At 39.8% G+C, this 13,062-nt stretch overlaps 1 protein-coding gene across 1 annotated transcript; it reads right to left on the minus strand.

Moving 5' to 3' along the window:
* Positions 1-6,142: 6,142 nt before the first annotated feature.
* LOC310991058 (potassium voltage-gated channel subfamily V member 2-like) lies at positions 6,143-9,595 on the minus strand (the record flags this gene model as incomplete). Its single annotated transcript, XM_083978628.1, has 2 exons — positions 6,143-6,412; positions 8,264-9,595. 2 exons carry the CDS (start codon positions 9,593-9,595, stop codon positions 6,143-6,145), a joined length of 1,602 nt encoding a protein of 533 aa, XP_083834754.1.
* Between the last annotated feature and the right edge of the window lie 3,467 nt (positions 9,596-13,062).

Genomic DNA, 13,062 nt, shown 5'->3' on the forward strand with positions numbered 1-13,062 from the left:
AAGCAAGCTAAAATGATTTATCAGTAAAATTTACACATTTCCCATTATTTCAGGATGTTTCCTAGCAATGGAAATTATCAGAATGTATTCAGGGCAGTGAAAATATGATTGTTTAAAAAAAAAAAGTGGTCTTGTGTCTCACTTTACCCCAGCTCAGGGGTAAACTGAGACAAACCAGAGAAATCAATGGGGTAAACTGATCCACTTACTTTTTCCACTCTGAAACTACCATAACAACACATGTTGTAACAGTTAGAATCCTGACAGCTAGCTTGACAACCACACTTTCCAGAACTAATGTCGGACTAGTAGCAGCATCATGGGGATTTGTCAATTAAGCACTTTTGTTTTCTCAACACAAAGTAACTCAGAATGTTTTAATTAACATTCAAATGACAGATAGAACCAGTTAGATAGTCTGGGGGTCAGATTGTAGGACCCGACAATTGTGACCATTTTGATCAAAAGCCCTCTTTTATGTGGGGGGAACCGACAAAGTGGAATGTGACTAAAATTGAATGTAACCAATAAAGAAGTGAGCTGTCTGAGAACACAGCATAACAAAGCAGTGTGGCTACAGATCATGTTTGATCACGTGAGATTTCTGGCTTGGGGAACGAAATTCTAGTGTAAATCTTTGTGTATGGTGTGCTGAAAGTGTCTCACTCTTTTTTTATTATTATAATACACCCATGGTCTCACTTTACCCCGCAGCATTTGTCTCACTTTACCCCAACACCCCTATTTTAGAAAAAACGACCTCTCTTAGAAATTCAGGCTAATTTTCAGCCAGCATCATCACATGGTTTTATGTGTTGGTAGTTCATCATCATGTATCATATAAGTTTTTTTTTTACGTGAATCAATTTGCTTTGGCACAACAGTTGATTAAGTTGACAGCAAGAAAATTTACTTTTACATGCAAAAATCATATTTTTGTGGAAAAAAACATGCTTTCCACAGCATCATGAGGTCCTCTTCCTCATGGCCATGGGGAAATGGAAGGGCCTTGAAAACATAATGGTCAGATGACCATAAATGTGTTCCGTTTACTAGATACAGGGGCTGTCTCACATTACCCCACTCTCCCCTAACAGTCAGAATTTACTTCTTTTTTTTTTACACAGATGAATGTAGCAATTGTCTCTCTGACCTCAGTCTTGAGTCTTCATCAAGATCAAGTTAAAAGTTAAGTGTTTTATGACTGTAATATTTTGCACAATAATTCCATGTGCAATATCAGAATTTATTAACATGTATCATATTCTCACAAAACCTCATTAGTAGCACAACAGGGAGAGGAGTTTAGAGGTAATGTATACAGCAGTTTTCCTGTTCAAATACCAGTTGCTATTTTCCATCTTATGGAGATAGTTGTCTGTGCACATACAGTACTTAAAAAAAATGCTGCTCTGAAATGCATCAGAGCAATAAATTAGCCCTGTCATATTTCTAGTGGGACACAAAGGTGTTAAACATGTTTTTCCATTTTCCTGTTAGAACAAATAAAAAAATGTCTGTTCATCTTTTCAATGATAAGTTGTGAGTTTTAATTGAAAACATGACATCACTCTAATATTACATGTGCTGTAACAGTTTCACACGGGTAAAAGTTGTTTAGAGGTCACATGTGGGAGAACACAGACGAGGACTAACAGTGATCATGTACTTCTGTATTTATGACATTGCTTCATTACAAACATGAGCATAATAACTTATGAGGCTGTATTTGCAGTTTTACAATGCTGAGTTCAAGAGCCTTATTACATGTAACTTAAGTAAAACAGCTGTATCTGGCAATCCAGAGAAGTGTTGTGTTATTCAAGGTTACGGTGAACACATCCACAACACGGGAGTGCTTGACTGGTTGTGCCCGGACTTTGTCATCGTTACTCCAAAGAAAACAAGGAAGAGGGTAGAAAGTGCACATCTACGTGGAAATCCTCATCACCCTCCAGACCTTTACTTCAGAATGGTGTCTTCACTTGCTGTGGGGAGGAAAGTCACATGTTTGAGATCAACAAATCTGGGATTTTACATTGGAAGCATTCACAATCATTAGGCCAAGTACATGATGTCAATGTGAACAGGTGTGTTATACACTGAAGATGCTACCTTCTGCTAGCTGCTTGGCAATGCGCTCCTGCTCCTCACGGACCTTTTTCTCCTCCTCTTCAATCCTCCTCTCTTCAGCTGCAATAGGCTTCAGGTGATCTGAAACAATACATTCAAACCATCATGCATTGTTTTTCAAAATAGACCCCGTTTACATAACCTGTCCTAACCTAAACATCCTGTTGACCTTCACCAGGAAACATTTGTATAGAATGTGTCTATAATGAGCCTAAATCAATTAATAGGTGATCACACCACCTCCTCCTGTAAAATGCTACATTTAGCACAGATTAGTCTCCTGTCAGTCTACAACAACTGTTACAAAACTGGCAGTCATTTTAAGGTGTGTAAAACGTGTTATATGTAGTGGATTAAGTGGGTTCATCTGTGTACTGCTGCTGTTGAAGACATTGTACGATCATTAGTTGGAATAACGCACCATATCTCCTTTTGCCATAGATGATGCCAGCAAGCAGGGCTGAATACCTGGCTGTCTGAAATGGAAGAAAGGTAACACATTAATGACAATCACAAAATCTCCAATTAGCCGACTGACATTCAACAGGGCTAAACTGCAGCATTATTAAATCACTGTCATCCTGTTATTCTAACTAAAGTCAATCAAGAGGCTTCAGCTAATTCACAACAGTGCTGCTGGACTTGGAATGAAAACCATGGTGTGTTGATCGATCATGTGCTGGCCTCACTACATCGACTCCACGTGTCCTACTTGAAAATAAAGCTCTTAATATCCTGGCACCTGCTCACATCACACAGTCTCTGTCACTACATTTAAACTGTGCAACAGCCAGCTGGGAAAGACAAGAGGGGTGGGCTCAGTGGACATTAAAAAGGACAACTACAAACATCTTTATTATTATTATTAGTTCATAGTTTTTTTGATAATTCTTACAATTATTGATTTTACCATTTTATCACTACTATTTTTTTTATTTTATTTCCCTGCCTTAACTCTCTTGCTCCTTTTGTTCTTGCTCAATTTTATGTTTATGTACAAAAAGTCCTTTACAAACTAAAATGTGCTGTTGCTACATCCACTGAACTACATGGCGTTACAGCGCTGCAGAGATTTGTTTCAGTCATTGCTCATGTGCACTACACGGGTCTAACGGACCGAAATTAAAGTTCTATCCAGGGGACACAACCATAGGACACAACCCACATAGAAAAAAAGAAAGAAAAAAAAACAATACAACCCACTGAGGTGCGAGTTTCATTCAAATGTAACAACCTGTCACTTTGCTGTTTGCAGCGGTGAGCGATAACCATAGACTGTAAAAAGAACAGAGGCAGCTTGAATTTAATAACTGGCTGCAGATGGACCATATTATTTATTAAATCGCATCGCATGGTGTAAATATCTGTAATTAACACTTTTCTATTTATAACCATCGGTTACCACTAAGGCGTTTCAATGACAGCTCCTTATATTAGCTTTCTGCAACGACTCGTGTGATGCTCCATGTAGCTATGCACGTTGTTCTTCACAATAATATTCAGCAGCTGTGTTACTGAGATCAAATGCAGCACAGCTGTAATCAGTAAAGTTACTGTGTTTGACTGCACACTCCAGTAACGTTGGCCGGTTACAGCTAGCTGCTGGCTAACATGCTCACTAGCTGGTGGTTAGCAGGCTAGTTAGCAAACTGAAACACGGCTGCGTGGCTCGTTTTACAACGAGACACGAGCAGACGGCTTTTAAAGAAAACGTGGAGACACAAACCTTGATCAAAGGCGACACTGCAACTGGTGGAGCCATTGTTTCAGCGGCGGCTAACAGCGAGCAACAGAGGTCACTTTACCAACGCAGAGGACTGCGAGAGGAGATGCGTCTTCTTCCTGGTCTTATTAGTGCAGCTGATGCTGTCAGTGCTGCCCCCTTCTGGAGTAAAAGGTCGTGTTCACCGGAAACCTGGAGGTCAACTGTGTTCGCCACATAGACCACCATTAAATTAAATACAGATCATGAATGTCTGTTCTCAATTATCTGAAAGTAAATAAAAACAAATTTCATTTATTTATTTATTGAATTTGGACAGTGCACATTCATCAACACTGACGCATTAAGCATTAGTGTTTATGACTTAGCACAACTGCTAAATTTCAGCCGCAGTCCCAAGGCAGGTTTCTAAAAGACATAAACACAGAAGACTTTAAAACCTTGTGATGACAAGTCATACAGTGGACAATTACAAGACAGAACACAGACAGACAATATCAAGGCAAAACAGACGCATAGCCTATATAAGAACAGACAATTTTAACCCACAGTTGAAGAACAATATAGCCTACCATACATGCCCGGGAACAGACATCAGATTAAACAGTATTTAAGCTATATGAGTAGGATGTCTGATTTGTTTTTAACCAATGTTTGAGTTTTTTTTAAAGAGTAAGTAGTTGTCGCAGTTTCTGATGTGTGGTGGTAACTTGTTCCAGTAGCCTACTGAGTTCCTCTTACAGAACTGACCATTTGACAACATTTTGTTCTACGCCTCGGTATCAGGGAGGCAGAGTTCACTCTAAATGCTTGGCCTTACTGTAGAGACTCTGGGTCGAGTCACACTGGCCCTTTGTTCTATGTGATGTCCTCTTCACCTCATCAAAGAAAAAAAATGTTTCAAACTGTTTATTCAGTGTGATGTATTAGAACAGAAGCACACGTTTTGTAATAATATCCATTATCCAGGTCTCCCAATCAAATTACGTTTAAAAAAGTACAAGAAACTATGTAGGCTATGTCTGTCTGTTCTTGGTTTCTACATCATAAACACTGGGTCTATCACTGAAACCATTATGGCTCTGGCATCTTGCATAATAGGCTATTTCTAGATCTATACACTTTCTGTTATAAATTTCTGTTAAGAGCTACCTCACCTCAAATATCCTGTTCTGCATGTCCAGTTTATGAAGAATATCTAATACCTGTTGTTCATCTTAAAGATTGCAATATTCATACATCAGTGAGTGGTAGAAGTTTGGGGGCTGCGTTGTTGTTGAACTATCCTTGTCCACTGTTCCTAATATTTCATGCTTCTTTTTAACAATGGAGTTTTATGCGTCCTTTTGAAGCACTGCAGTGTTCTCAGATATCAATTTGTCTTCTTAGTTGTAGACATTCTTTTGTCAACTACAATATACTGAATATCTTAGTAGTATGTGTTACAGCATTATTGGCATGGTAGTACAGTGGTGGGCACCGTCACTTACTATACGAGACCTTGAGCATCCAGAAGAGGGCAGCAGAGGTGTATGCAGGTGAGCGGATCTCTGTCCAGCAGTTCTTAGGAAGCTGTAGTATTTTATTCAAGAGGAAAGTAGGTAGTTTCTTGGGCAGTGCAGTCTTTATTGACAACAGTGTATCAGACAGCATTGTGTAATATCCTCATGATCTGCAAGTAAGTCAAACTACTGAACATTGCAAACACTTGAGAAGCAGCACTAAACATGAGAAATTGTATTCAAACTTTGTCTTAAACAGTGTTTCATGGTTTAATACACTTTGCATGACCCTGCAGACCTTCTGTGTGTGCACACAGATTTAAAACTTCACAGCTGCACTTAGTAGCGGACTAACACTTGTTGGCGAGATCTGTATTTATACCCTTTTAAGCTGCCTCTGAAACATGGAAAATCTGTGGAGTTGTAGTGCAGATCAGCGAAAAGCCCTGGGAGATGCTTTAGTGATATTTAAAGCTTTTTACAGTCATTCACTCGTGGCCCAGATGAAAACAGCAAAGCCTAACCTCTTCACTCAAACAGCAGGAAGCTGACAGTCATACAAAACATATTTAATCAAACAAACCACAAGTCACAATTTCAAACTTCACTGAAGCCGACTGGATGTAAACTGAAAGAATTAGTCGGGGTGCCATATGCACCACTGCATCATATTAAAACGTTGGAGATGTGTGTATCATTTCAAAGCTAAAATGTCTCCTCCCCAAATTCTTCCTGGCATATTTGATGAAGTATTTGAAAATCTTCGATGAGACTTGATGAGAGATCACTGCACATCATAAGGGTGAGGTGGTCCAAAGCAGTGGCCAATCTTTTTCACTGTCCTCTTGGCAAATCTCAGCTTCCCTCGTTTCTTCAGGGAGGCTGTGTACTCATTCGACTTGAGTTTGGAGTAATAGTCTGAGAACTTGTTGAAGAGGATGGATATGGGCAGGCCGTTGAGGATAATTCCAAAAGCGATGCAGACGAAAGCAAACAGACGGCCCAGTATGGTCTCTGGGTAGACGTCTCCATACCCCACAGTGGAAATGCTGACCTGCAGGGGACAGAGGAGAGCAGTCACAGACGTTACAAAACTTACCAACAGGCAGGTTTAGTCTTCTGGTTAGCAGACCTCTGCTGACTCTTATGTGTCATTTTGCCAGTAAATTGGGGCAGTCTAGTCTAGTCTCTCTCAAGATAACACCATTAGCCCAAGACAATGAAATATTATTAGGAGATTTTTCATTTTTATATTTTTGTCATCCTGAGACCCAAGAAATTGCTTTTTGTCATCCCAAGATATGAATGAAATGGCTATCATCATCAGAAAGAGGCTTGTGAATTGTGTACCCAGGGATTGTTTACAATACCTGGATAAAAGAGATACACTAGTGTATGTTACTTAACCCAGGTACACTGTAGTTACAAAAAGTATGTCAACAGTGTCTTAATGGCAACACTTAATTTAGAAAAATCCCCTCATACAGAGTTTGGGATTTTTTTTATTTTTTTTTAGGAATAGGCCTATTATTAACTCCTCTCTGTAGTGTCACATTTTAATTAGGAACAATTTCAATAAATCCACTTCTATTCACTTCAGTGTAAAAAACTAAAAATCACATATCACATGTCACACATCAATGATTTCATCTTTCCCGCAGTGTCAAGGAGAACATCATTTGTTTTCATCAAAATTATCCCTGAGTTATATAACATTGATCCCTAGGAGCAGCTCGCTGTGACAGGAGATCACAAAGTGCTACAGACATAACAGATATACTATATTAGTCAAGATTTAATAACTCCTATGCACTCTCACAACAGAAAAATCACAGCTCATATCATGATATCAGTTGTCTTCCATATTGTCAGATTTTGTGCTGTAAATTATAGTGTAAAAAAAGAAGAAGTATGTTGCTGATGGTTAAACGTGAGCTCAAAGTATTACACTTCCTCTAAAAAGTGGTTTAATTGCTCAGTGAAAATACCTGTTAAATTACATTTTCGTCTTGTTCTACAGCAACAGTCACCACTGTGTGATCATTACGCCTTCCCTACAGTCTTTGGAAAAGTGGTTGTTTCCCACTCAGGTTTCCTCTTTCTTCTTACTGTGCAACAGTGTGGCTGGATTGTGTGACTCTGTTGGATTGTGACTATTTAGGGGTGTGTGATATCTGACTTACAGTGAAATACTGGATTCAATGTTAATGCTTTCCTGTCAACAGAAAAACGGACCCAGAAGTGGGCGTTCCAGTGACTCAGACCACACACAGTTGTGTTCAACAGGGGTCACTACCAGCGAGTAGAGCTCCAAGTAACCATTTCTATACCATTACTATGATTACAAGGATTATAATTTACTTCCCTAAGATTAGAGGCAAGATTGTACCACTCCAGTGAAAGAGGGAGGGGGAATTATCTGCTAACAGGTCCACATGGAAACTGGCAGAATCAAAGGTTTGTGTTTGTAGTTTAACTCAAGATAATGAGATCCAGACATCAACCAAGTTATTCCAACCTTTCCAACCTGATCAGATTAAACCAGTGAATATCGTTGACAGTATAAGAGCCTACAGTCTGTAGTTTGACTTTACTGTTGACCACACAAGTCACACATTCCAAAGCATGAGGTGACTCACCCAGCCGACCTCATTGTGTTTTGTGAGTACTGCCAGAGTGTAATCTAATAACATTACACAGTTAACACACCATTTAGGGAACATGTCAGCATTGAAGTAATTGAAGGACAGGGCAATTTTTAAATAGGTTACTTTGGTTGTGTACTCCATACAACATTTCTAACCTCATATTCTGTTCGTTGTTGTGAATCTTCTCTCTGTGTTGTCACTTTAGATTCTATTCTCCTGATCTTATACACTACTGTGCTTTACAAAGGTTTACTTACAGCTGCCCACCACCACGCATGAGGGATGCTGGTAAAGTTCGTTTGTGGCATGTCATGCTCCACGGTATAAACCATGGCAGAGAAGCTGAAGATGCCCATGGCAATGAAGAGGAAGAGGCAGCCCACTTGCTGGTAGCACTGACGCAGTGTGAAGCCAAATGCCCGCAGACCTGTGGAGTGTCGAGCAAGCTTCAAGATACGAAAGATTCGCATCAGTCTCATGATTCTCAACACTTGCCCCAGCTTTCCCACTTGCCCCACTGCCTGCATGTCGGCCTCGTGCTTCATGTAGTTTTCCTCATTGTCAAAGAACTCCAGGATGCCCTGCAGATACTGGGGCAGGATGGCGATCAGGTCCACTGTGTTGAGCACACTCCTGCTAAAGGATTTGATGTCAGGAGTGGACACCAGACGGAGCAGGAACTCCATGGTGAAGAAGGCAATGCACATGGACTCCACATACTCCCAGTACGTCTTACCACTGAGCTGACCTGTGGTAGTTCTGTATTGCATGTCCTCCACTGTGTTGAGAGTCATGGCCACCAAGGAGATCAAGACAAACAGACTGGAGGCCACAGCCATCAACTTGGCCTTAACAGACGAGAACGGCTTTTCCATCAGGTTCCAGATAGCTCGGCGCTTGTGGCCCAGGAACATGTCGTGAAAGAGTTCCTCATTCTCCTCGATCTCCACCTCGGCTTCCAGCTCCCTCTGGATCTTCAGCTGCTCGTTCAGCTCATCCTGCCTCTCCTCAAAGGAGATGCGACAACAGCGGTGGGTGTTCTTTATCCTCACACCCCAGTAGTTGATTTCCTCCAGAAAGTTGCGGGGACACAACTCATCCTTGATCCACAGCACACCAGTCCTGTAGAAGTTGAAGATGCTGTGGAACACATCTGGGTCCCTGTCAAAGAAGTACTCGTTATTGGTCACATTGTAGTCATCGCACAGGTCCAGCTTCATGTTGTGGTCAGTGTAAGTGGCCAGTCGTCCTATTCTGGTCTTGGGGTATTTGGCAGCCATCTTGTAGGCTATCTGGTAGGGCTTCCCCCCTACATTTATATTGATCATGTAGTTTCTCTTGATGGGTGAAGGCTGCTTGAAGCTGTATGGAGTACTGTCGTCCTCTTCATCTTCATACTCGGCGTAAATGTCGTAGATGTCTCTGCTCAGCTCTTGCATGGAGTTCCATGTCTTCACGCAGCTCTCCTTGGCTAGTGGGTAAACGATCTCAGAGGGTCTTCGATTTAAATCCGAATCTGTGACTTTGTAGTTGGGAAAGAGACTCTGTCTCCTATTCCACACGTTGACCATCTTGCTGGTGCTCCCCATGTTGATCCCCCCAGTCTACACAGCAGACAGACCGCTCGGACCAGCCAGCATTACTGCTGTCTAATACCCCTTCACCTAAGCGTGGAGGACAGGAGCAGGATGCCTCATGGCCCCATTAATGTTGCTGACTGAGAGGATCCGCGTGCTTACAGGGCATCTAAATACCATTATCCCCTGCTGAGCTGCGGCTGGTATGACGTTGGCTGCGTGGCATATCTCAACAAATGTCCCTCAAGAATTCACCCACTTCCACTTATAGTCAATAAATGTTGTATGATGTAAATGTATATTGGTTACATCTTACTTGAGTAACCTAAAGAGAGCATACACACAACACGAACTGTTATTATGCTTTCCTTTATAAATGCATAGACAATGAATGCACCATGCATTAATCTTTCTGAAATCCCTACAGATTACTCAAGGAAGTCATATTGGAAGGATATGATTGGAAAATACCATTCTGTGTGTTTTAGGTTACTTTTATGTTGCTTAAGAGAAAACTGTAAAACTATGTGATTTTTTTTATTTATTCCAAAATAGACTGAAATGTTTTATTTTTGTAAACGCCTCTTAAGAATTGATTGTAAGTTGTTGATGTGGGTTTTTATTTTGCAGTGCTTTAAGGCACCGAAGGGGCACCGAAGGGGAACAAAGGAAGGCTGGCGGATACATAAAAGAGGATAAAGGCTTTAAGCATTAGCCTACATCCTGATTGGGAGGGGGTGTTCTTCAGACATGAAGTCCGTCTTGGAAATAATCTTTTGGTTTTTATATCGAAATCATAGACAGAAAACTGTTATAAGGCTGTGATCTTAACCCTAACTAGTGTTTAAACCAAACGAGATTTCTCGTCAAAGGAAGTAGGCTATGTAACATAACTTTAAATTTGCTTGCAATTGAATCCTCTTATTGGATACCAGATTATTGCCTTGCTGATTAACACGTGACCAGAGATGTTGTTCTGCATGGCCACTGTTTGATGGCATGATCAGCCCTGCAGTTTATTAACCTTCATTCTTTATTTACCTTTCTGCTGCCAACCACTGCTGATTAGTTCAAACAATTAAGGATTTAAGTTGCTAAAGCAGTGACATTTAAATAGAGCTAGCAGACTTAGTCTAGGCTTGTTAGTGTATAGTGTTTAAAGAATTACAGGTGAACTGGATTTGTCATGCGAACCACAGGTCATACTGGAAAGAAGAGGCCACCATGATGGAATTGAATGTAAACATTTATGATGTGTGTGATGGAGTGAGGTGACTGTCTTTATGGCTCAGTGGATTTATCATGAAAGATAAACAAACAACTGACTCAAAACCATCTCGGATACTTAAGGGAGATTTAGTGTCATTATCCTGTAACTGCCTCATGGCCATTCAGTATGGTATTATTTGCCCTGTCTGTCTGTGTCCCCAAACAAAATAATCAGCCATTGCCTCTTGCTGTTAATATAGGTTTTACTCCATACAGCTCTTTTTTCTGCGTCACCAGCTTTACCATATTTTCCTGCAGTATCCCAGGACACAGTAGGCTACTTATTAAGCAAACTCCAATCTATATCTCCATAGTTGTATTTCACTGGGATTAATATCATCTACTCTCAAAGTCTGTGGTTTCCTGTCCATCACTGTTGTCCGTAAGATTTACGGATCAAATTTAGTAAATACCGTTCAAAGCTGCTTAGTAAGACAAGAATGAAGGTTATAATCCCTTATATATAGATTTATAAAGCCTTGTGTCATATATATAACAACAATAACAACATATATATATATATATATATATATATATATATATATATATATATATATATATATATATATATATATATATTTGTTGTTATTTACAACTAAACACAGATTGCTCTGTAACAATAACTGTGTAACCTGACCTTTGTTGATGTTATTACATGGTCTGTTCCAAATAAGGAGATACTGGTTTCTTTACGTATTTTCCCAGCTGAACTTATTTTCCTAAAGACATTGCCACAATTCAAAATTGCAACAGAAAGTGTCACAATTTACACACTTTAAAGATGCAAAATTGTGTATTTTTGTCCATTCTAGCACAATAAGGTGAAACATGTGAGGCTTGTGATTAGGGATGGATGGATAAATGGATGGATGGATTACCACAGCCACATGTCATGACTGCATTTGAGATGAAATTAGTGGAGTATTACTTATTGTAATGTACAAAGTAATCCAGCAGATGGAGGCATCACAGTCAGCGACAACAAACCAAACTGGCGATGTTCTCTGTCTGTTTGTGTGGCCAACAAAGTTTAACAGATGACTTTCAACAGATTCAGTAATATTTTCCGATTTTATTTCCTTATTTTTTCTTTTCTTTGTAGCTTTGAATATAAAACATATTTGGGCGTGACTTGACAGAAACAGACTCAGGGGAATGCCATTACAAAATCAGTTGATAAACATATATATATTGTTCTTCCACCACATTGCATGTCAAATTCCATCTAAATATTTGCTTTTTTCTGTTTAATTTATCCAAATCCAAAGCACTGAGCAGCAGCTTGAGCTGTGATTGGCCAGCTGTTATCCGGTGGTTCCACGCCCATATGTCAGAGCTAATTAATGTTATTAAATACACCTGTGCTTTTGCTCCTTTGACATGTCAAAATCTGTGCAGTGAAAACCGTCCATGTTAAACAAACAACATTGCTTTGGCAACCACAGATGGCTCTCTTCAATTATTTGATTACTGGAAATCCATTGAAATTAACAGATAGCCAACATATTGATTTATTCTGTATCTATATATGTTTTAAAAGATACAACATAGCCTACATTTGAGATGCGTTAGCATATGAAAGTTCATCAGCATCACTAAAACTCGGAGGGACAAGGCAGAAAATTCACAGGTGTAAATAATTAAATTAGTTATGACCAAATTACATTCATCTGCTTCAGTCCTGCTCTTAGTCACTGTGTCTCAAGTGTCCTGACTCAGACCCTTATTGACAGACAAAGTTCATTGTCAATGAGTAACACTTGTGCTTTTCCAAATATCTGCAATGAGAAAGACATATTCTCAAGGGTCACAGGCGTGATTTGTTGCAGAACCTTGTGTTTCAGAATTAAAGGCCACAATATTTCTAGGGTCAAATAAGGACTTGGGTGGCCCCCACCATAGTGAGTAGGTTGGGAAAATTAAAATAATGTCTCGTGGTCTACACTCCTGCCTGCTCTGTAGGTGTGTTATTTATTAGAAACAATTTAGGCTACATTAATCATTTAGAGATTTTTCATATTCGAGTTTAGAAAAAGGTGTATTAAATTCCATTTATTCTAAGCTAAAAACACAAGTGTGGGTTCACAATTCTCAGGGAGTACATTAGCCTATTATTATTGTACAGTGAAGTCTTACTAAAAAGCACAGACACAGAGGTGTTGCACAGTGGGGCCTGACAACAGTGGGAGCTGCGTCAAGTTAGTTAGTAT

This window comes from Trachurus trachurus (genome assembly GCF_905171665.1).
Source record: "Trachurus trachurus genome assembly, chromosome: 9".
NCBI lineage: Eukaryota > Metazoa > Chordata > Actinopteri > Carangiformes > Carangidae > Trachurus > Trachurus trachurus.